Source organism: Penicillium soppii (genome assembly GCF_028829465.1).
Source record: "Penicillium soppii strain IBT 18220 chromosome Unknown utg000003l, whole genome shotgun sequence".
Lineage (NCBI taxonomy): Eukaryota > Fungi > Ascomycota > Eurotiomycetes > Eurotiales > Aspergillaceae > Penicillium > Penicillium soppii.
In genome coordinates this window covers 1,322,112-1,350,050 of record NW_026643233.1, presented here as the reverse complement: position 1 = coordinate 1,350,050, position 27,939 = coordinate 1,322,112, and the positions used below count along the sequence as shown (strand labels likewise).

The 27,939-nt window shown below is 48.5% G+C and overlaps 12 protein-coding genes across 12 annotated transcripts; 4 read left to right on the top strand and 8 right to left on the bottom strand.

Annotated features, from left to right (window-relative positions):
• Positions 1–162: 162 nt before the first annotated feature.
• Positions 163–2,238, bottom strand: N7529_002645 (putative CorA family metal ion transporter; the record flags this gene model as incomplete). Its single annotated transcript, XM_057238173.1, has 4 exons — positions 163–256; positions 310–363; positions 410–462; positions 514–2,238. The coding sequence occupies 4 exons, from the start codon at positions 2,236–2,238 to the stop codon at positions 163–165; spliced, it is 1,926 nt and encodes a 641-aa protein (XP_057100784.1).
• A 765-nt stretch (positions 2,239–3,003) lies between these two features.
• Positions 3,004–6,494, bottom strand: N7529_002644 (DNA-directed DNA polymerase gamma MIP1; the record flags this gene model as incomplete). Its single annotated transcript, XM_057238172.1, has 2 exons — positions 3,004–6,254; positions 6,317–6,494. 2 exons carry the CDS (start codon positions 6,492–6,494, stop codon positions 3,004–3,006), a joined length of 3,429 nt encoding a protein of 1,142 aa, XP_057100783.1.
• Positions 6,495–6,827: 333 nt separating this feature from the next.
• N7529_002643 (uncharacterized protein) lies at positions 6,828–7,870 on the top strand (the record flags this gene model as incomplete). The annotated part of the gene is made up of 2 exons (XM_057238171.1): positions 6,828–7,530; positions 7,620–7,870. The coding sequence occupies 2 exons, from the start codon at positions 6,828–6,830 to the stop codon at positions 7,868–7,870; spliced, it is 954 nt and encodes a 317-aa protein (XP_057100782.1).
• Positions 7,871–8,262: 392 nt separating this feature from the next.
• N7529_002642 (gluconeogenesis factor YvcK family protein) lies at positions 8,263–9,815 on the bottom strand (the record flags this gene model as incomplete). The annotated part of the gene is made up of 2 exons (XM_057238170.1): positions 8,263–9,569; positions 9,620–9,815. 2 exons carry the CDS (start codon positions 9,813–9,815, stop codon positions 8,263–8,265), a joined length of 1,503 nt encoding a protein of 500 aa, XP_057100781.1.
• A 368-nt stretch (positions 9,816–10,183) lies between these two features.
• N7529_002641 (SDR family NAD(P)-dependent oxidoreductase) lies at positions 10,184–11,119 on the bottom strand (the record flags this gene model as incomplete). The annotated part of the gene is made up of 2 exons (XM_057238169.1): positions 10,184–11,039; positions 11,112–11,119. 2 exons carry the CDS (start codon positions 11,117–11,119, stop codon positions 10,184–10,186), a joined length of 864 nt encoding a protein of 287 aa, XP_057100780.1.
• A 994-nt stretch (positions 11,120–12,113) lies between these two features.
• Positions 12,114–13,707, top strand: N7529_002640 (uncharacterized protein; the record flags this gene model as incomplete). The annotated part of the gene is made up of 5 exons (XM_057238168.1): positions 12,114–12,272; positions 12,321–12,448; positions 12,506–12,656; positions 12,705–12,751; positions 12,807–13,707. 5 exons carry the CDS (start codon positions 12,114–12,116, stop codon positions 13,705–13,707), a joined length of 1,386 nt encoding a protein of 461 aa, XP_057100779.1.
• A 448-nt stretch (positions 13,708–14,155) lies between these two features.
• Positions 14,156–15,662, bottom strand: N7529_002639 (uncharacterized protein; the record flags this gene model as incomplete). The annotated part of the gene is made up of 6 exons (XM_057238167.1): positions 14,156–14,887; positions 14,971–15,070; positions 15,151–15,268; positions 15,334–15,339; positions 15,414–15,481; positions 15,562–15,662. The coding sequence occupies 6 exons, from the start codon at positions 15,660–15,662 to the stop codon at positions 14,156–14,158; spliced, it is 1,125 nt and encodes a 374-aa protein (XP_057100778.1).
• Positions 15,663–16,253: 591 nt separating this feature from the next.
• N7529_002638 (N-terminal protein methyltransferase) lies at positions 16,254–16,982 on the top strand (the record flags this gene model as incomplete). The annotated part of the gene is made up of 1 exon (XM_057238166.1): positions 16,254–16,982. The coding sequence occupies one exon, from the start codon at positions 16,254–16,256 to the stop codon at positions 16,980–16,982; it is 729 nt and encodes a 242-aa protein (XP_057100777.1).
• Positions 16,983–17,196: 214 nt separating this feature from the next.
• Positions 17,197–18,573, bottom strand: N7529_002637 (putative zinc metallopeptidase; the record flags this gene model as incomplete). The annotated part of the gene is made up of 1 exon (XM_057238165.1): positions 17,197–18,573. The coding sequence occupies one exon, from the start codon at positions 18,571–18,573 to the stop codon at positions 17,197–17,199; it is 1,377 nt and encodes a 458-aa protein (XP_057100776.1).
• A 267-nt stretch (positions 18,574–18,840) lies between these two features.
• N7529_002636 (transcriptional regulator family TF) lies at positions 18,841–22,470 on the bottom strand (the record flags this gene model as incomplete). The annotated part of the gene is made up of 6 exons (XM_057238164.1): positions 18,841–19,048; positions 19,114–19,692; positions 19,753–19,827; positions 19,880–20,759; positions 21,515–22,368; positions 22,415–22,470. The coding sequence occupies 6 exons, from the start codon at positions 22,468–22,470 to the stop codon at positions 18,841–18,843; spliced, it is 2,652 nt and encodes an 883-aa protein (XP_057100775.1).
• Positions 22,471–23,065: 595 nt separating this feature from the next.
• Positions 23,066–24,858, bottom strand: N7529_002635 (DUF4246 domain-containing protein; the record flags this gene model as incomplete). Its single annotated transcript, XM_057238163.1, has 3 exons — positions 23,066–23,659; positions 23,706–24,764; positions 24,811–24,858. 3 exons carry the CDS (start codon positions 24,856–24,858, stop codon positions 23,066–23,068), a joined length of 1,701 nt encoding a protein of 566 aa, XP_057100774.1.
• A 1,744-nt stretch (positions 24,859–26,602) lies between these two features.
• N7529_002634 (intradiol ring-cleavage dioxygenase) lies at positions 26,603–27,739 on the top strand (the record flags this gene model as incomplete). The annotated part of the gene is made up of 1 exon (XM_057238162.1): positions 26,603–27,739. The coding sequence occupies one exon, from the start codon at positions 26,603–26,605 to the stop codon at positions 27,737–27,739; it is 1,137 nt and encodes a 378-aa protein (XP_057100773.1).
• Positions 27,740–27,939: the final 200 nt, after the last annotated feature.

Here is a 27,939-nt window from a genome sequence, read left to right as displayed (position 1 = left end):
CAAAATGGCATTGAGGTTCTATGAGTTGTTTAATACAAGACCCTTTGGATCCGAAAGGGAACAAGTGTACAAATAATGGAAAAGTCCCACGTCAACACCAACACGCCAAAGAATAGATCAAGATACAACAGGTGGAATAGTGAACTGCGGGAATTCCATGACTCAGTTCTTCTTCCTTTCCCGTCTCTGCTTCCTCGAACTGACAATCAAGCGGCGCTGGGCTAGCATGACAGCGTATCGCTGGATTTTGTCGCGCCTGGAGTCTAGAATTAGCGTGATTTTGTACGAAGGGGGATGAATATAACTTACATCAGTATGAAAGTTGTGACACAGACGAACGGAATCGCAATTTTCCAGAAATATCTGTGGAAATTAGCAACCAATCAATGAGAATATTGTAAGGACCTACCCATCACTGTGTTCGATTCCAGCGAAATCCGTGAAATTCATACCGAAGTAACCCTGAAACGTGGGTCAGTAATGTTTGCCTAGGGAATTTCAACAAGATCATACCGTCAAGAAAGTCATAGGAAGATATAGACAAGTCACAAGAGTAAGCTGTTTCATACTCTCATTCTGGTAGGCACCAATAGTGTTGAAAATGAGGTCAATCATGTTATCGGCATTACGCCGCATCTGGTCGTAGCCTTCCACAATAGTGATGCAATGATCGAGAGCGTCACCGAGATATGTATGGCACATGGAGCTGATGGTTACGCTCGTGCCTCCTAAACTTTTCAGATTCGGCGTGATAATCCCAATATGTGGTCGAGGATCAACGGGTTCAGCAGGAGTAGCGGCTGGGCTAAGAGGATTGCGCAAGACACCAAAGCCTGGCGTGCCGACAGGCTCAGATCGGTGATCGCGGAGAGCGTTCATCACCGCCACGATGGGCTGCATGGAGTTTCGCAGGACCGCGATTTCGGATGTCAAAATATACAACGATTTGGATTGGTCGATGTCTGGATCGGTGAGAACCTCCAGCTCGAGGTCTCCAATGGCGTCTTGATACGCCATTGTCACTGGGATCGCAAGATCAATCACAGCATCAAGAATAGCTTGCAGTAGCATACTAGCATCGCATGATTGTCGAAGAATGGTCTCAGGTGACATGAGACGCCTGACAATCGGAGCCTCGATATCATCCGCGCTTGTTTCGAAAAAGGAAGTCACTGTATTATCCGCGTGGAGAAAGATCGAAACCTGCTCCAAAGTGACACAAAGACCTTTGGCAGCAAGTGCCGCATGTCGTTCCATGAATTCAATTCGATCTTCATTGGGCCCACCGCGGTATCGTTGCAAACTCCTGGCAGTGGTCTCGGAAGCAGTTCCAACATTACCAAAATGGGAGTTGTGCTTTGAAGTCCGCCGTCCGAGCCCAGGCCGAACGCTCGACCCGACTGTTGTTTTCTCTTTGTCATCCTTACTCGAGCGTGATTTGAAGGAGAAAATATCCTTCAAAGCTGCGAGGATGACATTGCGCTTCGTGGGTCTCTTCAAAGAAATCGAGCTTTTGTCACTGATCACAGAGCTCTTTCGGTCTTTTGACTTCCACCGGCTGATCGGAGTCTCATCTTCATCTTCGGAATCGGACGATGATTCTTCGTATATCTTCATCAACTTTTGCAGTGTCAGCACAACAAAGGCGTGATCGGAATACCAATCAGCCTTCGTGCGGTTAGTAGTATGGACCACATCTTCGATTGCAAGCCGATGCAATCCTTTGTGGTTTCCAAGAATCTTGATCACATCCCAGCTCAACCCGTTCACATTGATCCACCGGCATTGCACCCAGGACTCCCTTTCCCGCTCCAGAAATTGCTCCAGTGTGTCATTGTCTAACTCATATTGTCGCATCTCATTCTGCGAGAAATCCACTATAGTTATCTCGCAACGTCGGTGTAGATCCGCAGGTATGTTTGACGACCATTCCGAGGTGTACGGCGGGAGGGGTTTGCTCGGGTCAATACCAGGCTCGGTTCCTGGCTGCCAATTGGGATCGTGTGCGAACCCCTCAGGGTGGTATGACCGTGCGGTGTTCGAGCGTCTGGCCCGGCGTTTCGTCGTATCGTTGGAGTTCACTCGTGTTGCTGAGGTGGTGAATGCGGGAAAAGCAGTCGGCTCTGTCTCTCCCCCTCTCGGGGAGATCTGGGAGATGGGCGACTGGCGACCGGCCTCCACGTCAACGTCGGATCGAGTCGCATTGGGCTGCGCGTAGTCGAGCGAGTAGACGCTCATTTTCAGGGTTCAAATAGATGCGCACATCCAATCGTGTCGGTTGGAAGGTAGGTTTTCATCGGCTTCAAAACTCAATCACGGTTTCCCAATAATGTCACACCAGGGTATAGGATGATATACAGATGGTTCTTTGCAGTTAGATCAAGACTGTTTATCTGACGACTAATTTACGTCTCAGCGAGACAGCACGGCTCCAGATGAAAACATGCTGCGAGGGATATGACGTCGGGAAGGCGTTGTCGATCTGTCACGCAGATATTGCAAGGTAAAACCCGTGTCGGTACGAGTTTTCGTCAGCTAAGTCCAATCAAAGAGAAAAAGGAGGAAATGGAAAAGAAGACAACCCCATTGACAGGGGCAAAACAGGTTCTCCATGTTCCGCCGCACGGAGCAAGTGGATCTCGATTATCTTATTTAACGGGGATTGATGCCTTGGCTTCAGGGTCTACATATGTATGTTTATGCTTATGTTTAAGCCTATTTACATACCTACATATTTAGGTAGCCATGCCTGGCTTCGGTTTATTTTGATGGAGTAATTTCTTTATTTCATTTTTATTTCATTCGAATGTATTCGTATAGTACATAAGGGTACATATTACATCACATCAAAATGCATACAGCAACGCCGTCCCAATGCTGGATCCCGATCACTCCATAACATCCAGATACCAGATAGTTCAAACCAAATGGGGAACATGACAATAATTACAGTTGAAATAGTTTAGAAGAACATAAAGAGAAGGAAGGGAGTGTGAGAGGGGTTCAAGCTCGCGCCGTCGGGCGTGGCTTCCATGAAGGACGGTGGAAACCTATTTGAGGCTGTTTGCTCCCATGAGAGGGAACCCGAGGGGGACTGCGGAAATCAGGGTAAAGACCTGACTGCGTTTCCATCATGACCGCCCTTTGAGGCTTCGCAGAGGACCAACTCGTTGATTTGGCCCCCGGTTTAGTGGAGGGGTTGCGAGAGGTAGGGGTGTCAGCGCCAGTGGCTGCTCGAGTCTTCTCCTTGATGATTTCACGGAGCTCTTTATCGTCCTTGGTGATCTGAGCTTTGATGAAATCAATGTCATTGGAGGCTTGCAAGCCGGACATAACCGACTCCCGTGGCGTGTACGGGTATTTATCGGGGTTTGGAGGCGATTTGGGGATGATGGAAGGGTCTAAGAAAGCTTCCTGGTTCATGCCCAGGAGTTGGGAAATGTCCAGAGTTTCGCCATGTGGGATCTTGTGGGGATGAGAAGGAGTCACACAGTCCATGTTAACTTCTTTGCGAAGTACATGGTCAATGTCGACAGCTGAGAAGTAAGCGCAAGATTGAGGAAGATCATCGATGCCCACTTGCTGCGAGAAGATGGCGCGAGTCCAAACGTTGGCAATTTGCAATGCCATCGCAGCGCGGTATTTGTCCTCATCTTTGACCAGGTAGCGAATCTCATCATGGACTGTAATAGCTAGCCGGGCTTGGAGGTTGAAACGTCGGATGAGATAGTCCATGCCAACGATTAAGAGATGGAGATAGTCCACACCAGACGATTGAATAGCCCAGTTGATTCGAGAAGTCATGAAGCTGCCTTTGTTGATGAATCGTCGCATGAGTGCCTCGGTGATTCCGGCACCCAGAGCAGGGGTTCTAGGCCGTTCCTGATCCGCAAATTCTTCGAGTTTGTTGAACACGAAAGATTCAGTGCCACCGCGCCAAAAGGGCGTTTCACTCAAAAGACGACGTGAGGTGCGCGTACCCTTTGTCTCCTTATATAGATTCTGAGCAGTCTCTTGCGTCTGCCTTTCGGTTAGAGATGGGTTGAATTGGCGAAGCAAGGTAGCGGCGAATCTAACGCCAGCGCCGTAGATCCGACCATAGTTAAAAACTTTGGCATCATTGCGAGAAATGCCTAGAATTGAAGCACTTCGCGAGTGAAGATCAGTTCCCTGGGCCTTAGACCCTTCGAGACACATAAACCCAATTGCGTTTCCTCCGTGAATCTGGAAGGTAGCATCTCCAACGAGACTTGCAATCCACAATTCTTGGGAGTCGACATCGGCGCCTACGAATGAATAGCCTGGGGGTGCCTTGATCATGGCCTTTAACTCTGAACCAACACGATTTGCCTTGGCGTTACTTGCAGTAAGCCATGTATTTTCCACGGCACGCCGAGTAATTGTTCCCATGGGGATGACTTGTGGTAAAATGAAGCCGACTCGGTTGCCGTTTGCTTCTTTGTGTCCGGTAGTCTTGACCTGATCCTGGTAGACCACGATTTGGCCCTTAATTCGATCTCGAGCACTTATCCAGTAGGAGCAGGATGCATTCATTTCAAGCGCTTCCTTGGCAAGCTCAAACTGAGATAACAATATGCCACGCTCGAAGTACTGCATGTACCCTTTGCCCAATGGGTTAGTACATCTGGCTTGTGGGCCATCTTTATGAGGAATTTTGAAGTACGTGGCTGTTGTATCCTCCCTTAACTCAATGATCTTTTCCTCTGTCATATCACACTTGACGACAGGCTGATTCTCATATTGTTTGACCTGTTCACGAGGAACGCGGAACGTCCACCCGTGTTTATCAGACCAAACGAGGGGGAAGTTGTCCCATGACAACTTCAGTAGAATGGGTGCAATGCGCGTTCTTACTGTCAGATTGATATCTGCAGTGCTAGTGGGGAAGAGATCTTTGTACCATTTTGGCATTCCTGGTTTCTTCTGTCTTGCTGCTGGGCGAGGAGGATCGCCCTTTTTCTTTCCCTTCACCATTTTGATCTCTTGGCCAGACCAGTCCAGCTGGCGCAGCCAAGGATCACTCATATGGGTGTCTGGGTTATCTTTACATTTCAATGCCTCATCGCACAGTTCAATCAATTTTCGTTGTACACCATCAAGTCGCTTGTGGTATGTTTCTTCTGCGCTGGCAAGATACTCTTCCCAGGATTGGTTGACCGGCAATATGACGGAAGACAAGTGTCGAAGGGCACCAAAACTAACGGGATGCGGACAAGTCTCGAGATAATTGGGAAAGACCTTGCGGTACACACGGTGTGTAATGGCAACATCAGCGGCGCAATAGTCGAGAAGCTCCTCCAGTCTCCCAACGATGGCGTCCCGGTCAAGTTCGCCGAACAGATCTCTTTGCGCTTTGTCAATTGTGACATCACAATGAAATTTGGCAACATCCCGCAACGAATTCACCGAGCTTCTGCCGACCCAAAGCTCTTCTTCTTCTTCTCTAAGCATATTGTTTTCGAGAAGTGCAGCGAGCTCCATTGAGTTGTGATCGTTCGCAATTTTGTCTTTCAAGTCCTGGTTCTTCTTGTGTCGCATCCAGGTTGGTCGCTGCTGCGAACACATGCCATTAACCGCCACATGAAGAGACATTGTGTCGAGAAAGAAGTTTTGAGATTGTTGCATGTCGTATTCTTCGAGAATGCGGGCTCGATCATAGCCAATATTATGCCCCACTACGATGCGAGGTTGAGTTGAGTCTCCCAAAGGCACCAGTTGAACTTTATTCTCCGATTCGCCAAGTAACCAGGGGGACAACCAAGCATACCAAGCTGTTGGGCTCACTGCGCAAGCCATGACTGCAAATGAGTTCTCCTTATACATGACTTCGGTATCAAATGTGAGCATGGATTCATTTGGGGCATCCACAGGCTCCGATGTGCCATCCTTCTTGTATTTTGTCCATCCGCTGCGTTTCACCCATTTGCGCGGTTTAGTCGGACAGTTCAGAGCTGCATAGGATTTGGCATATGTCAGGTAGGGCTCAGAACAATCCATTCCGAGTTTGTGGAAATGTTCATCTAAGGTCTGGCCTTTAAGCTCTGGAAGATCGAATGCGACAGGGCCATCGCCAGTCTGCGATTTGCCCAGCAGCTCATGTCGCGCCAAATGATCCTTCGATAGTGCGACGAGGTCAGGGTTTGGGATACGACCTTTGTTTGGGAAAACTTGGGCATGAACATAGTCGCTTAATTGTTGGACTCCAATATCGTTGAACCTGGATGAGGCAGGGACTGCGCCATGTCAGTTACAACTCATGCTTTGTATTGACCAACCATTAACATTCAACACTCACCCGAAAGAGATTGCTTTGAGTGTAGATCACTGGTAGCGGTGGATGAAAGCCTCATCTGCCCATTGTGTGATAAACTCTGTGGTTCCGTTTTGACCAGAAGTGACGAGCCATGTCGCGAGAAAGACCTCACGGCACCCCTGGAACGAGGAGCGCAGGAGGACTTCCAATATAACATCATCAGAATTCAATTAGACACGTTTAGGTCATGGCAGAAAGATAGGGCACAGCCGTAGGGCTGCACTAAAAAGCTCAAGTTAATGATAGAAATAATAAGTCAAGATGAAAGTACTGATTTCCATATCATTGCCTATCGCGGTATCGCAAATCTGGGCGTCATGCCGGTTCTGGAATATCTTTCCACCGAGTGCTGTGCAGATGCTAGGGTCATGTGATAGCTGCCTTCCACCCCTCCGCCTTCTAATTTGATCTGATCACGTGCGTCGCCCCTCCTTTAACCTTATCTTATCGCCCCATTTTTCCGTTATCGGCACGTGCCGATAAGCACATCGAAATGTGTTGGCCGCTGACGGGTCGTTGCTCTTTTGAACGCCCTTTGACTCCTGAGTCTGATATTCCTCCTCCACGTCTTCGCTTAGGAGTATCCCCGTCCACTCGCTCGTTTCTGCCTCGTCATCTCACCCGTGAATCCTTAAACCGCCCAATCAGCTCCTCAGAGCAATCAAACCAGCCGTTCGGACTACGAGTGCACCGAGCGGCTGTCATTCGCGACTGGGAAGAAACTTTTGACCTCACACCCCTCCCTCCTATCTTCTTCTCACCTGAAATACCACAAGACCCCGGAATCTCACTTGTCACCATGGGAAGCCGCCAGCCGGAGATCGTTGACCTTACCTCAAACCCCACCCGTCAGACCCCAATCAACCTCTCCTCCTCCCCTCTCGCCTCTGGCTTCGCCTCTTCCTCCCGAAATGGAGAACATGCCCCGCGGGGGATCAAGCGCCCCCGCACAGATGAACCCTGCAGCTCATCTGCATCCTCAGATGTCTGGCCCGGAAGACAGGCCATTGAAACAATCGACATGACTGAGGACTCGCATGCGGCCGAGCTGGCCAAGGCAGTCGCAAAGCAGAGAGAGGATGCAATCAAGGCCCAGCAGTCCGGGGCAGAGAAGGATAGAACCAAGACAGCTTTGATGGCTTACACATGTCCCATTTGCATGGACACGCCTGTGGATGCGACAGCAACTTCTTGCGGTAAGTTTTTGATGATTCTAGTCTTGTTTGCAGGATCACATAGTTCTCAGAAAGCCCTTAGAGGATCTATACTAACTAATCATTCATAGGACATTTGTTCTGCCACAAATGCATCATGGACTACTTGACGATCATCGAAGAGACCCGCGGTGACTCGTCCAAACAAAACAAGGGAACTTGCCCGGTCTGCCGGAAGCCACTTTCGAGCAAGGAACAGCCTGGCAAGTCAAGGAGCCTGATTCCTCTGCAGTTCAAGTTGCACACGAAGACCCGCAGCGAATTTGAGGCAGACCGTAAAGCTCGTGAATATCGTGAGGCTCATGAGGCCGATCGCGAGTAGACTCTCTACAGGTTTTTCTTATCGGCGTCCTATTTCTCTCTTTTTGAATTCTTGCGGCATTGCGAATGGGGGCATAACATGCGGCGTTCAATGGCATTTCGCCAAGGTGGATTGCATAACATTGACGAATGGAGTTTTCTACTTTTATTGAGTTGTACGGGCATATGGCATGGCTTTTATGATGTCTTCGCACTAATTCTCACTGGCTTGGCATCTTTATTTGTGTAAAAATGTTTTTGATCAATCCAAGATCTTCTGTCAACAGAATTAACATCTATATTGATGTGGCAAAACAGCGCCAATGCGACCTATACTAGTACAATGCTAAGATCTAGGTAGATGCTGCGCCCCTCACCGATCTCTTCTTGCAGGATCGAGGGTATTCCGTCTGTTCAGTCCACTTCCAACCCCCCTCGAATCATCGCATCGCCTTTCTTCCCCAGCACGACCTCGATGGCCTGCACAAGGGCGTTGGGATCATACTGCATTCCCACGACGACCTCTTTATCGCCATCCATAGCCGTGATTTTCCGCCCGTAAAGACGAAGTGTTTCGATGCCCATACCCGTGAGCCGCTCCCGGTCCACATGCGGCGTGCCGGGGCCCTCCAAGTGTAATATATGGGTGACATATGCCGTGTAAGGAAGAGTCCTGTATTGTCGAACATGTTCTGGCAGAGGATCTGCCGAGTCGTGACTTTCACGTTTAGGAAGACTAATCGGGCCTCGTCCACGACTTTCCTCGCCGGCACTCACAATCGCCTCGACGAAGTCCGAGGCGGCGAATGGTGCGGACGGAGGTCCTGTCTCTCGGTCTAAGGAGCCGTTCAGGATGAGGATCTTATGCCGGGCTGGACTGGAGACGATTCCTTTGCCCACGCCGCGCAAGACGATGGCAGGAATGATGGAAGTGTAGAGAGACCCGATGCTGTAGATGATGGCTTGGGAATCATTGATTGCTTCTAGTACCCGTGGGTTGGCTGGTGGTCGAATTTCTTGGCCGTAGGGATTGATATACCAGATGCGCGTAATTCGGGAACTCAAATCTTCGTTCTCGGTCTTACTGAATTTGATATTCTTATTACGAAGGGTGGCAAGAGAGCCAGGAAGATGGTCTTCTTCGTAGGTCGTTGGATCTGACAGCTCAGAGTCTGTGTAGTCAATGTCATCTCCGTCGGCGAGTAGTAGACTGGGTCGCCTGGACCCAGGGGTATGCTGCAGAGCCGTGGCCTCGCTGGGATGGGAAATACTGTTCTGGCCCACAATAACAGTTCCATCAGCAAGTGAGGCCGAAATGTGGTGCGAGAAGTTGGAGTTGATTGCCGGAATAACGCGCACCAGATCTGACGGGACGCCGCAGATGCTTCCAAGTAGATAGATGGCGCTTTCGAAGCTGCCACTAAAAAGCCGGGCTGCAGTCAAAAAAAGGTTTCCGACGCTTGCAGAAGTAAAGTCAAAGGTCGATGATGGCGGGCGGGCACGCTTCAAAATTTCCAAATTCAATACATTGAAAAATGAGCGTATCAGCTCTTTCTTTGCAGGGGTGATGGATGTCCATAGCCCCGATGTACCATCCACGATGGACTGCCATTCATGGACAGCGACACTGGCTTCAGCAGGCAGTCGATGGTTGAATAATGACTTGACAGCGGACCTTTCAGGATTTGTCGGCGAGTCGGGAATCAAGCGGACCAATCTACCTTTCCAGGAGGTCAGTTAATATGCAAGAAAATGGGTCAAGTTGGCCTACTTCGAACATCGCCGATCCCAGGGCCTCCGAAAATGCGAATCAACTCGGAAGATGATCCTCCATTATCACTGATTGGGATGATGTAGCTAAGTTGGCAATTCTTGCTTTCGCGAACCGCACTGAACACATCAACCAAGTTGTTTGCCGCACTTCCACCTGAAATGACAACGATCCCTCTATTTGGTGTAGTCGCCATGGCCCAGTTCACTTTATTTATTTGATTTAATCCCAAACCCGACAGCTCTAAGCGTTAGGGGAGTTGGAAAGATGAGTGAGACATTTGGCATGTATGTCTTGGTAGGCCCGAACACCGCAACAATGACAACATTGCCCAAAAATGCCACGAATACCAAATTGTTCAACTTTGAGCCCGAAATAGTCGATTTTTGGGAACATGACAGAAGTCAATGCAAATTCATGCAATTACAAGTGGGCAACCCTTCAAAACGAACTGCGGTCAAGTTGAGGTCCAATACAATAGATGGGCCATTCGACTATTTAGAGATCGCTTGTCATTCTCGTCTCGCATAGTAATTCGATATGCTTGATATCCGCAAAAATACATCAAAATTTAGACAATGGAGCTGGCACACCACCAGTCCCCGTCGAGCTTGTTAGTCCACCATCAATAACCAAGTTCTGGCCGACAATATAGCGCGACGACCGACTAGCAAGAAATGCCACACCATTAGCAACGTCAAATGCATCCCCCATAAAGCCCATGGGAACGTTGTGATCCGTGATCTTCCTATAAACTTCTCGCTCTTCGGCCGATTCACTCTGCCCCAATTTCTCAAGTAGTGGTGTAAAAACCATACCAGGAGAGACTGAGTTCACGCGGACCCCCTTATTGGCATACATAACGCCAGTGATCTTCGAGAAGTGAATTACCGCGGCCTTTGCAGACGCATATGCAACCTGAGGCTTGCCGAGATATTGCATACCAGAAATGCTAGCGTTGTTGATTATCGACCCCGAACCCTGCTTCTCCATTATTGGCAGAACTGCGTTGCAGCTGAGGAAGACTGTTTTCAGGTTCAATTGGAACTGTGCATTCCATGCTTCTTCTGGCATTGTGGCCGGGTCACCGGTCTTGGTGAGGCCGACGTTGTTAACGAGAATGTCAATTCCGCCATGTTTCTCAGCTACCTGGTTGACGACTAGTTTGATATCGGTGGCTTTGGTTGCGTCGAGTTGGACTGCCTCGCAGAATCCGCCGTCGGTTCGGATTCGTAGTGCTGTTTGTTGCGCTGCTTTGAGGTTCAAATCACAGGCAATGATCTTGGCTCCTGAAAAGGCCAGGACTTTTGCGATAGCAGCTCCGTTTCCCCAGGCCCTTGATTTAGGATCGCCAGATTGACCAGCTCCAATGACCAGAGCCACTTGGTCTTTGAGATCCGGATAGGAGGCCGAGTTTCTTCTGTTTAGCAAAAGGGATGTCAGTCATGTCAGTCATGTCTTGAAGTCGGGTTGTTAATAAGATTGATCTCACTGAGCCATGCTAAGAATTGTTAGATATTTCAAGCAACGCAGAGCCAAATGTCTTGCTATTCAAATGAGTATTGTTCTTTCGAAAACATGCGAGTCTTTTAATATTTTAAGCAGTCTATTGCGGGGATTGCTGATCTCAAGCTCCGCATGAGACTTGCCTTGAGGGCTCCATAATTGCGACATCACATTGCATACAATGGAGGACTAAGCCTATTATCTCACACCCCAAGATCAAAATTCGCCAATCGGAAAGAAAATTGACTGTAGCTCCATAGTCTGATATCCCATGGTGTTTTATACGGAGAGAAAGCCGGTACGTTGGCTGCCGCTCTTATCATTCGTCGTCAGAGCACAGCAGAACAACGACGCACTAACGCTCCCCGCACCAGGTATATGCTCTGTATTGGTTGATTTGACAAGAACAAGCCAGCATGATATATACATCCACGAATGAATGATCGTTCCATCGAAGAGATCCGGGGAGCTCTGAACAACTCCGAGAGAGGAGTCCGGTCTGCACTATACATTGCTAGATGAGAAGGTGGCTCGCTCTCTTGATGCAGCCCTTGATTTACTCTTCCTTCAAGAGAGTATTCGGTACGTGGTTCAATTCATGAAGCACAACGTATAATATTCTTGTTCTTGTACATATGTAGAGTGGAATGCTTCGGTTTCGCATAGCTACAACAAAAACAATGCTGCGGAATGTTCGCATACATATGTACCCATCTTTCACGCAGTACGCCGCTGCAGATCTCATGCACTACCGCAGAACAATATTTCATGCACGATTGTGACCTATCATGCCAGTTTTGAATATTAACCAGAACCCCCGCATGAGTCAAACCCAAAGAAGACTCCTTCCCCAGTCTGACTCCACCCCCAGATTCTGAAAAGGTGGGACACTGCTTAGAGTCTAGATGCGGGGAATTGAGGACCAAAGTCTGTTGATTTAATATCAATCACATCTGGGCAGATTACAAGCCCTTCATAAACCAACACAATGTCTCTATCTATTGAAAATAGCAAGACCGAAGCTTTGCACTTCGAAAATGTTGCTGAATGCACCCTAGTCGACCCAGAGGCCGAGAAAAAGCTTGTCCGAAAGATCGACCTCTACTTGATGCCTTCGGTCTTCATTCTCTATCTCTTCTCTTATGTGGTCAGTCACCTATACCATTCCCTAACATCATGCTCTAAGACGGAATAGGATCGATCCAATATAGGTCTTGCCAAGATTGCCGGGATGGAAGAAGACCTGAACCTTTCCTCAGATCAATACTACACAGCCGTGATAGTGTGGGTGATTGGGTATACCATCGCAGCGGTACCATCTAAGTAAGACGAGCGCCGTGACGTTTGCACGCCATGCAAAATGCTAAGATTGCAATCTAGTATGATTCTCTCACGGAGTCGCCCGTCGATCTTCATTCCGATCATCACGTTTGGATGGGGCTCTGTAGCAGCCCTGATCGGCATTGTTCGTCACCAGAGCCAGCTTATAGCACTGAGGTTTCTCCTTGGAGTCTTCGAAGCAGGATTTAGCGTGAGTCTTAACATAAAGCCACAATAATAAACTAATAACCCTTTAAAGCCAGCGGTAATATTCCTCATCTCAACATGGTACCGAAAGAGCGAGCAGTACGTTCTCCCTAAACGCCATACGCCATACCGGATTTATACTCACAAAACCCAGATCCAAACGCTTCATCATCTTCCTAACAGCAGGCATCCTCTCCGGCGCCTTCGGAAGCATAGTCTCAGGCGCGATAACCTCAACCCTAGACGGCGCGCACGGTATCCGCGGCTGGCGCTGGCTATTCATCGTTGAAGGCGTCGCCACAGCAGGCATAAGCCTTCTAGTGCACTGGACGCTCCTTGACTTCCCGAACAGCAGCCGGGGGCTATCGGCAGACGAACAAAAACTCGCGCAAGCAAGGCTCGTCGAGGACGGGACAGCCGACCGCGGCTCCGCAGAAACGCAGAATCCATCCATCTTCGTGGCTTTGGGCAAGGCTGTCTCGAACTGGCGAACTTGGGTGCTGGTGCCGTCGTACATGACCATTCTGGGCGCTTTGGCGATCTCGTACTTCTATCCGACGCTGATTAATGGTATGGGGTATACTTCTACTGCGGCGCAGTACATGACTGCTCCGCTGTATCTTGTTTCACTTGTTTTTGCGGTTCCGGTTTGTTGGTTCGCTGATCGAAAACCACATCTTAGGGGTAGGCTGTTGGTTGTTAATTTGGTGACTGGGATGGTGTTTTTTGCGCTGACGGCTGGTATTCGGAATTATACGGCCCGATATGTATTTCTGTGTTTCATTAACATGACTATTTGGACGGGGAATGCGCTGGGTCTTTCATTTGCGACTACTGCGCTTGCTTCAGTGAATCGTGATGTTCGTGCAATTATGTTGGCGTGGATGAACGGCGTGGCGGCTTTGGCTCAGCTATATGGGAGTGCCTTGTTTCCTGCCCAAGACTCTCCCGAATATCTCGTCGGGTTTTCGGTCTTCGCGGCTACTTTTGCAATCGGGGCTGTTTGTTACGGCGTGGCTGATACTCTGTTCAAGCGTTATCCGTACAAGGAGTAACGAGTTTCCTTATGTGGTTGCTTCAGCAATCCTTTTTGTGCGAATTGTTCCCCAGAGAACAATTGAAGTCCTGTCGAAAGGAGTCGTTTTCTTGAATGTTGTGATATAGAGAAGAGAATGCGTCATCGCCAGGAGCCTTCGTTTGGAACTAAACCTTAAAATTACTTGTAACAAACGTCGAGCTAATAGATTATATCAATTTCATGCAACCTTTTATTATAAAACCTATCACCTTTAAACCCCCAGATAACGTCTATATCGCCTAAATTTACATGCATGTTCCGTCCTGTCCAGACAAGACAAGACATGGTCCTTATCAAAATTTAACATAAGCATCGGAAGTATTTACCCGAGCTTGGATTCGTGAAACAACAGGACCACAAGGAATGTTTCCAAGTGGTCCAAATTCCCGTCGATTGCTTCAGTTCAGCGCAATGCGCGGTCACGCTTATTTGGTAACCTGAGCAGAGGCAGAGGTACCACTGTACAGAACAAGCAGGACGAGAATGCAAGGCACACCGATAGCAATGGCCTTGGTGCGGGCAGGGTTGGCGCGGTTGTACTCGCCGACCTGGAGGCGCACATCGGCAACAAGGCTCTGGCACTTCTCAGCACCGAGCTTGTAGTACACCAGACCAGCCAGGGCGATGGAGTAACCGAAGAACTGCTGGCCAGTGACGGGGTCGTGGAAAATCAGCATGGAGGCAGCGACAAGGAGAATATCTTTGAGGACACCGGCCATGGTCAGGACGACGGCAGAGGTCTTGCCAATCAGCAAGACGACGGAGGCGTTAAGAAGGAAAGCAACCAGTGCGTTGGCAACGAGAGTGCCGATGCCGAGACCGTAGATGTCGCCCATGGTCAGACGGGGAGCCTCAGTGAAGAGGGTGACAACACCGTTGGTGATGGCGCAGGCGGGGGCGTAGTAGTACAGAGAGACCAAAGGGTCCATCTTGAACTCAGCGGAGCTAAGCAGACGCTGGACCATGACAAGACGGAGGGCCTCGAAGACGATACCGGCGACCTGGATGAGGAAACCGACCATCTCGAACTTGATCTCGCCGAACGAGGCAATCACAACACCGACAACAATCAGCAAGACGTTGCCGAGAGCCTTCATATTGGTGGGGGCGATGCCGAAAGCCCAGGTAGCCAGGAGAGTCGCGACAGCGTTGGTAGCCTAAACGAGTACGATGTTAGTCTCATACTTGCATCGCGGGGATTGGGAGTTTGAGGAAGTTGGTCCTCCTCATTTGAACGCACCTTCAGCATCTGAATGAAAGAGACACTCAGGTAGAGGTATGCCAGGTTACCGCAAATCAGACTCAAACTGAACATGATACCAATGGGCACAATGGCACGACTGTGTGGAAATCGGGTCAGTCATCGGTATTCGGGATCGGACTGTATCTGTACCAGTCGTAGCTTATCGGGGATTCTCACGTGTAGGTAGCCGGGTTCATGGGAACCTTGTGACGCGAGTCGAGCACGGTAGTGCAGCGAGCGAGAATCTGGGTCATCGCAGTCGCGAACACCATGTGCCAGGTGGTCAGGAACAGAGCTGTTTTCGCATGTCAGTCATTGTTGTATTTGACGAAATCCCGACTGTCGCATGGATGAACTTACGGAAATCTAGAAACAAATCACGAGTTAGCTGTCAAATCCGATGCGAATAGAATAGGGGATTTAGAGGGGATCAAGCATACCGAACTTGGCACTCGCAAGAACCCATTTGTTGAACAGGATGACGCTAGAACTCAGGGCAATCCACAGACTGGATTATCGAATGTCAGTCAATTTGATCATATCCAAGGGCTCAAAGACCACTTGAAGCCACAAGTCCAGTTAACGTACGCAATGTAGAAGGCCGGGTGAAGACCATTGTCTTGAGGAGGAGCAGCAGCACCACCACCCTCGAGCTTACGCTCATCCTGCGACGAGCGACCGTTTGCCATTGTATAAAATCGAAAAAACAACAGTATAAAGGAGTGACTGTGGTGAGAAGAATGTTTTAGAAAGATAAGGGGAAAAGAAATGATTTATGAACGATCGGCAGTTAACACCCTAACGCCCCCCAACTGGATACCGCGTTACGCACTTCCAATCAAAACGCCGTTTCAACGGGTGTGTCGCCCCCACTTAATGATTACACGTAAACCCCAAAGCTTGGAGTGAAAGGGGAGTTTCAGGGTTTGCCAAACAGATTTTTCTATGAGCAATTCTATCCCTGTCGATCTTAAGCACAGCCTCTATTTGCTTTTTAGTTACACCTTTATTTCATTTATTTTATATACGGAGTACTAATTAGGTTACTGCCAAGATTCAGGGATTAAACAAATTAGTGAGATTAAAAAGTAACCACTCACATTAAAGTATTGTTCAATGGAAGAATACAAACACTGAATATTTGGACAAATTCAATGGTTGTAGTGTCTGTTTACTATGGTGTCACGTGTTCCATCAGATATAATTTTCAGCGTGTGATACACCCGTCTATCCCTTCCAATCAACTGCAATAATATTTCTTTCATCACGCCACAGACATCATGGCAAACCCAAACACCACAGCAGACCCAACAGACCCTGCAGACTCAAAAATTGACCATGCTGCCTCCTTGAAATACTGGAACAGTGTCCCAGCCACCCCGGGTAGCATGCTGGGCGAGTTCCCATCAGTATCGCGGATCGACCTGCAAGGGTCTAAAAGCTTCCTAGCCAAGGTCCGCCGGCTAATTCCTGGAGTTCCATCCACAGGCAAATTCAAACAAGGCGTGGACGGCGGCGCAGGCGTGGGTCGTGTCACAGAAGGTTTTCTAAGCCATGTCTGCGAAGTGGTAGACGCGGTAGAACCCGTAGCCAAATTCACCCAAGTCATGCAAGAAAGCCAATTGAAGAGAGACGGCATCATTGGAACCATTTACACGCGTGGCCTGGAAAACTGGGTCCCAGAGAAGAAATACGACTTGATCTGGGTGCAGTGGTGTGTAGGCCATCTCACGGATTCGCAGCTCGTGGATTATACCAAGCGGTGCCGTAATGCCCTCACTGATGATGGGCTCATGGTCGTCAAGGAAAATCTGTCGACTCATGTCTCCGGTCAGGATATGTATGATCCGGAGGATAGCAGTGTCACAAGGACGGATGCGAAATTCAGACAGCTTTTCGATGCCGCGGGGATGGAGGTCATCAAGGCTGAACTGCAGAAGGGGTTCCCGAAAAGCTTCAACCTTTTACCTGTGCAATCGTATGCTTTACGCCCCAAGTCAACAAATTAGCCCACCAGTCGCCTTCTTCCAGAGAGGACCCGTGGAGAGGGAACTGTCTACGGAGTCTCACAACTGAACGGTTGTCCGGAGATTCGGACATGAAAAATGCTGGTCGTCACAAGGGACTGCGCCATATGTCATGAATTTTAGCCCAATTGCATGCTCAAGTCTATTGAGCACTATGTATTTTACCTTCCAACTTGCTAGTTATATGAAACAGTAATCACGAATATCGATACACACTATCCTCACCATCCGTTCCATAAGGCGAAACCTTCAACCGCCCACCACAAACTACATCCCGGTTCATCTTCTCCGGCGGCGTCCACACAACCTCAGCAACGTTCGTCCGCAGCCGCGAAACCTCACACCCGGTGTCATCTCTATGCTGCACAAGCAGCAAATCTGCTCCACAGCCCTGCGCGATGCCAAGACCGACCTGGGACTCCAGCCCGATAGCCGCCCTCGCCCTCGTCGAAACACATTCATACAGCAGTTCTGCATCAGTCTGGCTGCCGGCTTGGTAAATCCCAACCCCGAGACAGGCCAGGGACAGTGGATCCGGTAGCCCCCACGGCGTAAATGCATTGCCGACATTGTTCACGCCGATGACTGCGTCGAGCTTGTGTTTGCGGATCATCTGCAGGACTTGCAGCGTGCCTCTTGGACGGTTGTGCGGCTGATCGCTTTCCGGAGGGGCCGCCATGTAGATATCGCTTGTTGGTAGGCCGACGAAGCTGACTGGGAGATTGTTTTCGTGAATATCAGCTGCGAGACGCGCCCATTCGGCGTCCGTTAGTAGAGTCAGGCGCGAGCAGTGGCCGAGCATTACGCGTTTTGCGGAGCGGACGGCCCAGTCTCTGTCTTTGAGGGTCTGAAGAACGTGCCAAACTAGTGGTTCTTTGCTGGAATCGAGGTTGTAGTCTAGGTGGAAGTCGACGTGCTTGTTCGAGACAAGTGCGCGATCAATCGCCCATTCGATGTTGCGCTTTGCGGCTGGAGTGTCGGATTCAACGTAGGGGGTTGTTCCGATTACCTCGATCTGGGGATATTGCGCCAGGGCATCTTCCAGCAAGGCCATATTTTGGTCTGCGAATTCGGTGGAGAAAATAGGGTCCTGTGCGAAGCAGACGATCTGGATGTTGCATGACTCTGCCCATTGGTTTTTCAACGTAGCTGCAGCTTCGAGACAAGTGTGTTGCACTGTGTGGTCTACTTCCACAAAGGCGCGCATTGCAGTGACGCCTGATGCGACGGACTCGGCTAGTAGCCATTCTCCCCTTCTGAGAATATCAGAGTGGTTGAATTGTTGCTTGACCTTTGCTGTGGAGGACAACGCCTCCTGGAAAGTACCCGTCGAGGGCAAATAATGGGCATATTCTGGTGTACTATGTATGAATGCTTTGTCGAGATGAATATGTGGATGGGTCAAGGCTGGTAAAGCCAGAGGAGATTCGGCCACTTCTGATTTATGCGGGGTCACGCTGGTGACCGTTCCTTTGTTTGAAGAGTATTCGAGTTGGATATCCCAGGTGGACGACTCGCCAGCTAGTCGAACACCTTGGATGGATTGAATTTGGGCTGTAAGTCGGGGAGGCATTTGGGAGTTGATGTGTCAATTTGTGGTCTGGGTTGAATAATGAACGCCTTTCCCGCGGACTCTTCCCCCCACACGAGTCCGTGGGGTAGTTTGAAACAGTTTTAGTTTAATAATAACGGCAAATTCAAAGAGTGCATGTCTGCAGATATATTATTCATCTCTAAATTGCCATACAAAGGACACATATTGTCCAGTTTAATTCAAACAATATTCAAATGCGGCATATTGAGGCATATCTAGCGCGTCTATACACACGGGTATTTTTCGTTAAAGTCCTCCACCGGCCACTCGTATTTTTTGCCGGATTGTCTTTATCATGCCCAAAATCACATCAGCAGATTCCAAATGCTCTGCCCAAGGCGTGACCATACTGATGGCATCTAATATGTGTTCATCAAAGTCAAAGTCGGAGACGAGTGGTGCCAGAGACGGCGTGCTTTTGGCAATTGAGAGGGTAAGGATGGCAGCCAATAATCTAAATATAAAGGTGTAAGTGAAGTGTTATATCTCATCGCTGGTTGGCATCAATAATGGTCTTACGCTTGGAGCCTGAGCCAAGTTGCATGGGTCCTTTTCAAAAGAAGACCCGTTGTGATAAAGATGAATTGACGACAGCTGTTGACGCATCGGCAGCAATTTTCGTAGATATTTACCGGTATTGCGGTGGTGTCGGTGAGTTGGGCTGCATACACCAAACTTGGGCGGCAGATGATGTATTTTGTGGCCCAGTATCGGGCACGGATGTAGCCGTCGTATTTGTCAGCCAGCAGAGTGTACTGATGTTTCATGTTCGGTGGTTTGATGGTAGGTGGAATATGGTCAAGCCATTCCTCCAGTTGACGATCTAGTTCGGCACAGACTCTCTCCAGAGGACTTATCGAGCGCTTTGGCTGACCTCTAGTGGCAACGTCATTTGGGTGCAAGGTTGGAGAGATGGATTGAGTGTTGTCCTGGGCTTGATCTAGGATCATTCGGACCAAACACATTGCGAGAAAAGCTTCGCGGCTTTTGTTTGTTTCTGCGTTTGCAAACTCGGGAAAGAGAGGATAATCAAAGCGTAGGGTGTCGACAACAACTTCGATTCCACTGCGAGGGAATTGAAACTCTGCTAGGTCATCGCTAGAGATAGGCTTAGTTTGATGAAGAAGGGGGAGGAAGGCTTGAGGTCACATAACGTACCACTCGAGAAGATAGCAGCCCCAGGCAGTTCGGTAAAGGGTAGCTCGTTCGTCCTCCGTACTCATGCCATGAAGTCTAAATCTTCTCAATATTTCGATGGAAACTATGACAGAAGACCAACACTTACTGAGATATCATGAATTTAACACTCGCAGATGCTCGTGTGATCAGTTGCCACGCTTGGAGTGGTCTTCCCATGTAACGTAGGTACACAGAGGCATAGAAGAAGGCCAAAGGCAACATGTACTCCGTCTGGCAGGGTAGCTTGATTCCATCATTGAGGTTTCGGTACGCCAATGCAAAATACTCGATGCCGCTTAGATTTTTTAAATTTTCCGCCGTCTCGATATTAACAAGTCCATCCGCGGAGCTCCGTTGGGTATTCATGCTGAGCTTCCCTAGGGCAAGGATGATAAGACAAAGCGACGTGTCGCTTCGATTGGCTGTCATAGATGACGGGAACGTGTCAAACAGGTCGACAACCAACTTTTCATCGACAATCGGAAAAAACGGATGTACTTCTTCAAAGAATTTGCCAACGTAGGTCGCCTTGTCCACAACAGATGGGACAATTTGTTCGAATGTTTGAGTTGGAGCTTTGAAGTAGTCAAAAGGGCGCTTGGATTCTAGAAGATAAAAGAAATCTTCAGGGTATTCGCCGATCAGTGATTTGATGTGATCCAGAGCAAATAAGCTTCCTGTAGGAGTTTGATGATCCAATTTTACTATATTTAGAGGAGCAGGAGCTTTATAGGGGTGTGTAGCCGATTGAGAGGGAGTTTCGGTGGAAATGCTGTCATGGCGATGCTCGCTGCTAGGTGACTCTTTGTGAGATGGGGATGGGTCCCAGTTGTTGTATGCTAGCTGTGACGAATAGACTGAAGCGTATGATAAAGGGGCATGTTGAACCGGCTGAACCGGCTGAGCAGGTTGAACTGAAATATTCGAGGCGGCTAACTGAGCCGTAAGCTTTGCGATTGCCTCCCTTTGCTGCTCGAGGAGATCTTCTAAATGACTCAAGCGAGACAATATTTCTGTAGGGACATCCTGCGCCCTATGGATCTGCGGTCACTATCCATGAACCCTCAATTCAAGTTGAGACCGTTCTACCTTTCACTTTCTTGATAGACGCATTCAGCCCCTGCATCCCTGCAGAGGCCACATATAGGCTTTTGACCATCACATTTGCGCTTCCTAATTTGCTTGAGATCAGTTACTGTGAACAGAAATGTAGAGGTATAACCGTACCGATGTCGACAAAAGTTACATGCAATTGAGGCACGCTTTCTGGGAAAATCGATAGGCGAACGAGTCTCAAAAGCTTTCATATTCGGTGGAAAGAAGCTTGTACTGACCTTCGGAAGAAGGGTGCGGGGGTTTCTCGTAAGCAGAGCAAACAGAAAAATTACAAAAAAACGAAAAAGACCAAAGAAAACTAGAAGAGAACAGTAACAAACAGTAACAAACAAAGGTACCTAAGTAAAATTAGGTCTTAATAATCAAAATTGGGTTAGTGTAGTTGAAAAAAAGAAGAAACAGGAGAAGGAAAAACAAGGAAAGGAAACCAAATAAGCAAATAGTGAGCCAAATATGTCGGTGAGAAGGTAAAAAAATATCTTTAATTTAAATTCCTTCCTAGGTCATAATATGTGAATATGGTCCTAGAAGTGTTAATATGATAGGACCCCTGCTAATCGAAGTAATCGATCATTGCACTCGGGTACTTCCAATGGAACGGCCCGATTGCGGGGATCCAAGGTACCATTGGGGAGATATACCATTTGATCTCTGATATTGATATTCTCATGGGGCCAGTGAGTAGTGGCTCGATAGCTTTCAAATGCTTCTTTTTTTCGTTTCAATGTTTCTTCACTGGCGAGTTCAGCCGGAGCATAAGAAGCATAAATAACCGTTCGGATGACGTTGCTGTTGATGGTGGGTTCCCCGCCCCAATGTACCGTGCGAGAGTCCCATAGAATTAAATCTCCGGGTTCTGCCAATACTTTCAACGGTTTCATACCTCGATCTGTAAACCATTGGATTTCTTCCACGCTGAAAAGTCGAATGTCTTTCTGTTTCCATGTAGATGGATCCGTTTCAGCATCGAAAAAACTTTCCGTCATGGTATTGGATTTGGGAAATACCATCAATGCCCCGTCTTCAGGACCAGCATGGCTCAGATTGATGATCCCTTGAATACAATGAAGCCCACGACGCATCGGCGACTGGTCTACATGTGGCCATGGTTTCTGAGCGGGGCGATCTTTTCGATTCGGAAGGGTAATGTTAAGTGCATCAAATGAGACGAGTAGCTCATCCGTACCCCATAGCTTAGCGAAAGCTTCAACAACCTTGGGCTCCATGCGGGCTTCCCACATGAACTTCTCATGGGTAACGGAATATCCATTGAAGGTATTGACTTTGCTCTGTACGGGCAGATTATCATTGATCCACGTGGACGGATCATTGAGATCGAAGGCCGGACTAAAAGAGGATAGCCAGTCCAGGGCTTTCTGCTGGAAGTATTGGGCCTTGTTGGGATCAATGGCATTCTTGATGACTACATAGCCCTGAGAGTGCAGGTCATCTCGCCAATCACCATACGGGCCAGTGAGTCTACACCGAATTAGCACTTGTTGACGACCCATTCAGCACAACCCACTCGAAAGAGGCATGGTTCATCGTTGGGGTGACCGTAGTAGTGGTAGTAGTAGCCATTTTGGCAAATTCTTGTTCAAAATAATATGAATTGATGTCAAAAGAAAAGTGGGAGCCATTACGCTTTAAGTATGTGGATTGTGGAGTCCCGAGCCATCGTGAAAACGCTATGATGTGATCTTCTTTCGTGTGATCCGTAGATCCCCTCTAAGCTTATAGAATATTGTAACAAATCGCAGTCCAATGAGATCTATTTGTGGTGGGTAAGCGGCCGATGGGTAAGCGGCCGATCAACCCGCTGGACATAATTTGAATTTGCTGGCGCACCGGCGGTCCGCCCAGCCACCATGCCGTCGCGTGGCAATCAGATACGAAAATGCGGAGGCCTGAACAAAGCTAGGGCGAGAACGGCTTACCGGCATCTCAGTAGTTGATGATTCTGCTGCGCAATAATTCGCGCCAAGATTATCTTACATCTTCAAATTGCCCGGTATGCAACAATTGGACACCGATGTTTGCTCATGCCAGAATAATTGTCATGATTCCCTTTTGGAATAGCATCGCTTGTTTCAATGGTCTCAATTGATTCGATAGAAATACATGAGCAGTAACCCGTCCACCACTCGAAGCGAGGCCCTTTGAGCCCTCGATCCATCTAATGCTCACAAAGATGGAACTCGGCCTCCTCGAACATTCGCTTACTGTCCAACCCCGCAACGCTGCGCTCCTCCATAAGCTTAAGCCTGTAAGCCTTTGCTTCTTTGATGGTCATGGTAGAATCCAGCCCATCTTGATCCGGCGTGATTGATGGTTCTGTTTCTAGTCCGTGCGAACATCCCACCTTGCCAAGTTCTCCCGCTTTTGCTTTCCAATTCTCTTGCTGCGGAGGAACATTGGCAGATGAGATGATCCGTCTATGAGGATCAACCAGAAACAATGCCAGAATCTTGCGGTGTCCAGATTTCGATCGGTCGGCGAGCGAAAATGGTGACACCTTGTGTTGAACGACGTTGGGAAACGCGACTAGTCGACCCTCGCGACAAACCACACCCCCAATGACCTGAGTAGTCTCAGTCAAACCTGTCTGCTCGTTTTTGGTCAATCCATATACGTCTTGAAGAAATTCGTGGCAGTCTTGATCGTAGATGACGTCGTCCATTCTGTCCCCTCGTTGTCTGAACGACAGCGTACTGTCTGTGATGTTCTGGTTGTCATAATAGTAGATTGCTGTGGCGCAAATACGCTCGTTCTAATACCAAATTAGAAAAGCTAGCACAGGCGAGTAGAAAACTGACCAGTTGGCCCTCGATATGCCAGGTACCTCCCTCATACTCCGGTTTCTCTGGCGTCAATTCAATGTTCGCCAGTTTCACAATCACCTGTAAGCCCTTTTCACTGAATTGCTCTCGCAAGTTGACTATGTCGCAGTCCCAAGTTTTGAAGACCTCAAACTCGCCGGGCTCGGGGAGTATTATTGGGCGGGACTGTAACCAAGCCCAATGCTTCTCTCCGTATGCATCATCGTCGAAGTCATCGGGGGCATCCTCTGGATACTGAGGCTCTGGAGAAGAATGTTCACCGTATTTGACCTCTTTATACGGAATTCTCTCGCCTTCGAATGGCCATTCTGTCAATGTCTCATCCCAGAGAGGGATTGCTGCCGCGATGACCCTTTCGACTGCATCGTATAGTGGTCTATGCTCAATCGGGTGAGCATTGTTGATATAAGATTTGATTTTGCACCCGTGATTGTTTGTCGCAATATCATTCTCGGCACGGTCAATTTCGTGGTGCTCATCCTGGTGGACTTTGTCGGTATCGCTTGTCTCCGATTCCAGGCCCCTGAATGCCACATCACAGGGGAGCCATTGGAACTTCCGACTGAAGGCTTTCCCCTCCCAATGCTTATCACGACTGCGACTTGTCACATCGATTTTCGTATCTTCTTCGGTAGGAGTTTGGAGCAAGATTCCCTGCCCAACACTGCTTAGGCAGTTTTTCAAGTCTATAGTCCGATCTGGGAGAACGCGCGTTCGACCAAAGATGACTGGAAACAACGAGGGATGAACCAGGTTCACATTTTCACCGGACCCAGGATGATAGTCCTTTTGATCTTCTGGTACGTCCTCAAATGGAACCACCGCTCGCTTCAAGTCCTGCTGTAATTGCTTGGATATGGCCGTATCGGACTTCGTAACTCCAATATCAAAAACTCTGACTAGACCTTTCTTTTGGGCAATGCCAGCCTTCCACTGCAGCTCTTTGATAATCCAATCCATCATCCTTTCTGTCACGTCCTGCCCACTCTTGGCAATTTCCTCGCGCCAATTAGAAACAATATTGTGGTCGAAAACCTGGATAGTGTCAGATAGCAACGACATTGCAAAGAACACGTATTACCTTTTGATGCCATTCAGGTTTGTCTGTTATCGAATTAATTACTCTCATCATCAGGATCTCTCTATGAGTAACGAGATCTCTAAAGGTCCTCAGTTAAGTAAACCTCTTCCACAGCCGTAAGAGCAGTGCTTACTGAAAACAGCCTCTTTGATGATGAGCTTCATCCAAAGCATTTGGAAAACCTAAATCGCTCGTGAACATACTAGCGACAAGATTCTGGGCTAATTAGGGATATTTCGGCGTAAACAAGGAGCGTCTTACTTCAGGCTCAACATTCAGGGGCAAGTTAAATCCCGGCATTTGACGCTTTTGAAGCTTTTGTCTTGTAGCTGCAAGTAAAGACATCCTAGCAGATTTGCTAGGCAGCTTGAATCTGGACCGGAGTCCCCATGCTCTACTCATATTGCAACATGCGATGTGGTTTGCGTGTTAAAAAAAAGGGAGATATCCACCATTTGGCCCCCGAGATCATAAAGAGATCGAGCTAGTCCCAAAATAGCAAGTTGACTTCGAATTCATGATTCTGCGTTGAAAATATATCAAACAACTAGGAAACACCTAGGGGGATGTTCCAGAATTGCGATGCATTGGTTCCCAGGCCACCAAATCGAACGCATTTGAGTCCTTAGGCTTCACTCTTTTTAACTCAGCTAGGTACTTTCTTGCTACAAGATCTTCGGCCTCGCCCCTCTATCGAACAACCACAGGACATGTCCATAAATCAGGGCTCGCTTCTGTCTCAAATAATCTTTGAATCAACACGGATATCATGCTGCATGACAAAACAGTCTGGGCCAGCCAAGAGGCAAGGTTAGTGTTAGTTTGATGCTAGCGGAGATTCGGCCTAGAAGCCCAGTGGTTAAGCTGACGCGTCAAAGTATAGTCCATATGGGCCACCGTTGATGAAATCATGTGCCCCAACCTTCTTTCAGCACGCCTGATTCCTTCTGTCTTTTTTATGCTTGCATGTGTAGTGCACACGCCCGATGCATAATGCATCATCAAATTTGAATTCTAATAGCGTGGTTTCTTAATTGAACGGCCAATTACCTTCGCTCGCTTAAAGAACTTGCGACGGCATGAAATGGAACTCCATCAGTTCTGAGGTCTCTGGCTTAACCCTTGCCGAACATGATTACGGCCTCCCCGGGCATGGAAACGGAGGCTAGGACTGGGCAAGGCCGCTGAAACATCGAATTCTAGGCATGCTCACTAATTTCAAAGAAAATGCATATATCGCAAGTTTCTCTGCAATATCTAGAGGGCATAGTATTGCTTTTGTTGGTGTGGAGTATACCAATGGGTCTCGGCTTCACCCGTTGTCGATCACATCCACCTTTCCCAGGCTGTCCACTTTCAATTCGGTCATGGGTCCTTCAATTTCCACCAACGATTCTTTCCACAGGCATGGCGGATATCAATTTATCACTCCCCGCATTCAAGAAGAATAGATTAAGCTCCGTGATTTAGTGGCCACGCAATTGGCTTCCTTGGCAAGTGTCTTGGCTTTCCTCTCTGCTCGGCCCTGAGGAATCGTAACGACGAATAGTCAAGCGGGAATTACGCGTCAGGACTTGTTTCGGAGCATTCACTGCTGTAATATCCCTGGATCAATATCAAATGACGGAATAATTACTTCCTCGTCGTCAGGGATGTAAATGTCCCGCTGGAATGCATACCGGCGACCCAATGTATAAATGGCATCGAAAAGGCCGGTGAAAATCATGATCATTCAGCACTATCTTCTACTTCTATCTCAAATATTTCGACACGCATAAAATTCTGGCGCACCATGCAATTGACCAATCTTTGGCAGCTGGCCCTCCTCAGCACTGCTATTTCCTTAGCCATTGCCCATCCTGGTGAACATCACCAGCATAACTCTGCCGCCGAAATCCAAAAGCGAGCTTTCCAAGACAACGCTCGTCGCGGTCTAGATAAATGCGCCAAAAGACTCGAGACCAGCGGTCTAAACGCCCGCGCAGAGGCCCGCCGTCGGAGAACCTTCAATCTACACCGTCGCAGCGTCTCCGCTCGTGATACCGACACGGTCCTCAACAAGTCCCATTTATCCAATGATTCCAGCATTACAACGGATACTTCCTTCTCCACCATCTTCGAGACGACATCCACCTGCGTCCTGAACCCAGAAGGCGAAACAGGACCCTACTACATTAAGGGCGAATACATCCGCTCTGACATTCGCGAGAACGAACCCGGTGTCCCAATCATTCTGGATGGCCAATTCATCGACGTCGAGACCTGCGAGCCAATCACCAATCTCTACTGGGATGTTTGGAACTGCAATGCCACGGGCGTCTACTCGGGGCTCGTGGCTACGGGCAATGGTAACACAGCCGATGCTGCCAATCTGAATGCCACCTTCCTACGCGGAGTGCAGAAGACGGACGACGAAGGAGTCGTGCAGTTCTCTACTCTTTTCCCGGGTCATTATTCTGGCCGCACGACCCATCACCACATCGTCGCCCATCTAAATGTGACCGTCCTGCCTAACAACACCATTGTTGGCGGAACAGTCGCGCATATCGGACAACTTTTCTGGGATCAGGATCTTATCAACGAGGTCGAAGCAACATCTCCCTACAGTACCAACACCGTCACTCTCACTACCAATGAGGAAGACCGAGTCTTCTCTACTGAGACTACCGGAACGACTTCTGATCCTGTTATCAATTATGTGAAGCTGGGTGATTCCCTCAGTGACGGGCTTCTGGGGTGGATTACTATTGCTGTAAATACTTCTGCTACTTATGACCCCAACTACAGCTATGTATACACAGCCAGTGGAGGTGTTGCTGAGTCTGGTGGTGGTACTGATACTCCCAATGGTGGCTCTCCTTCCGGTGGCTCGGGTGCCCCGAGTGGCCCCAATGGCACCGGTGCGCCAGGTGGTGGATTCCGCGTATAGGTTACATTATACTTTGAAACACCCCGTCAGCAACGTTAGTGATTAGGGAGACTTTTCAATCAATACATGACTATATTTTAATACATTCTGGAATGAGTTTACTTTTAAGCACCAAGCAACTGAAATAGTAGCGGGTTTCCACTCTGATGTACCAGAAGAACTGAATAATGAACTTACTATATCTTGCCATCAAAGCTATA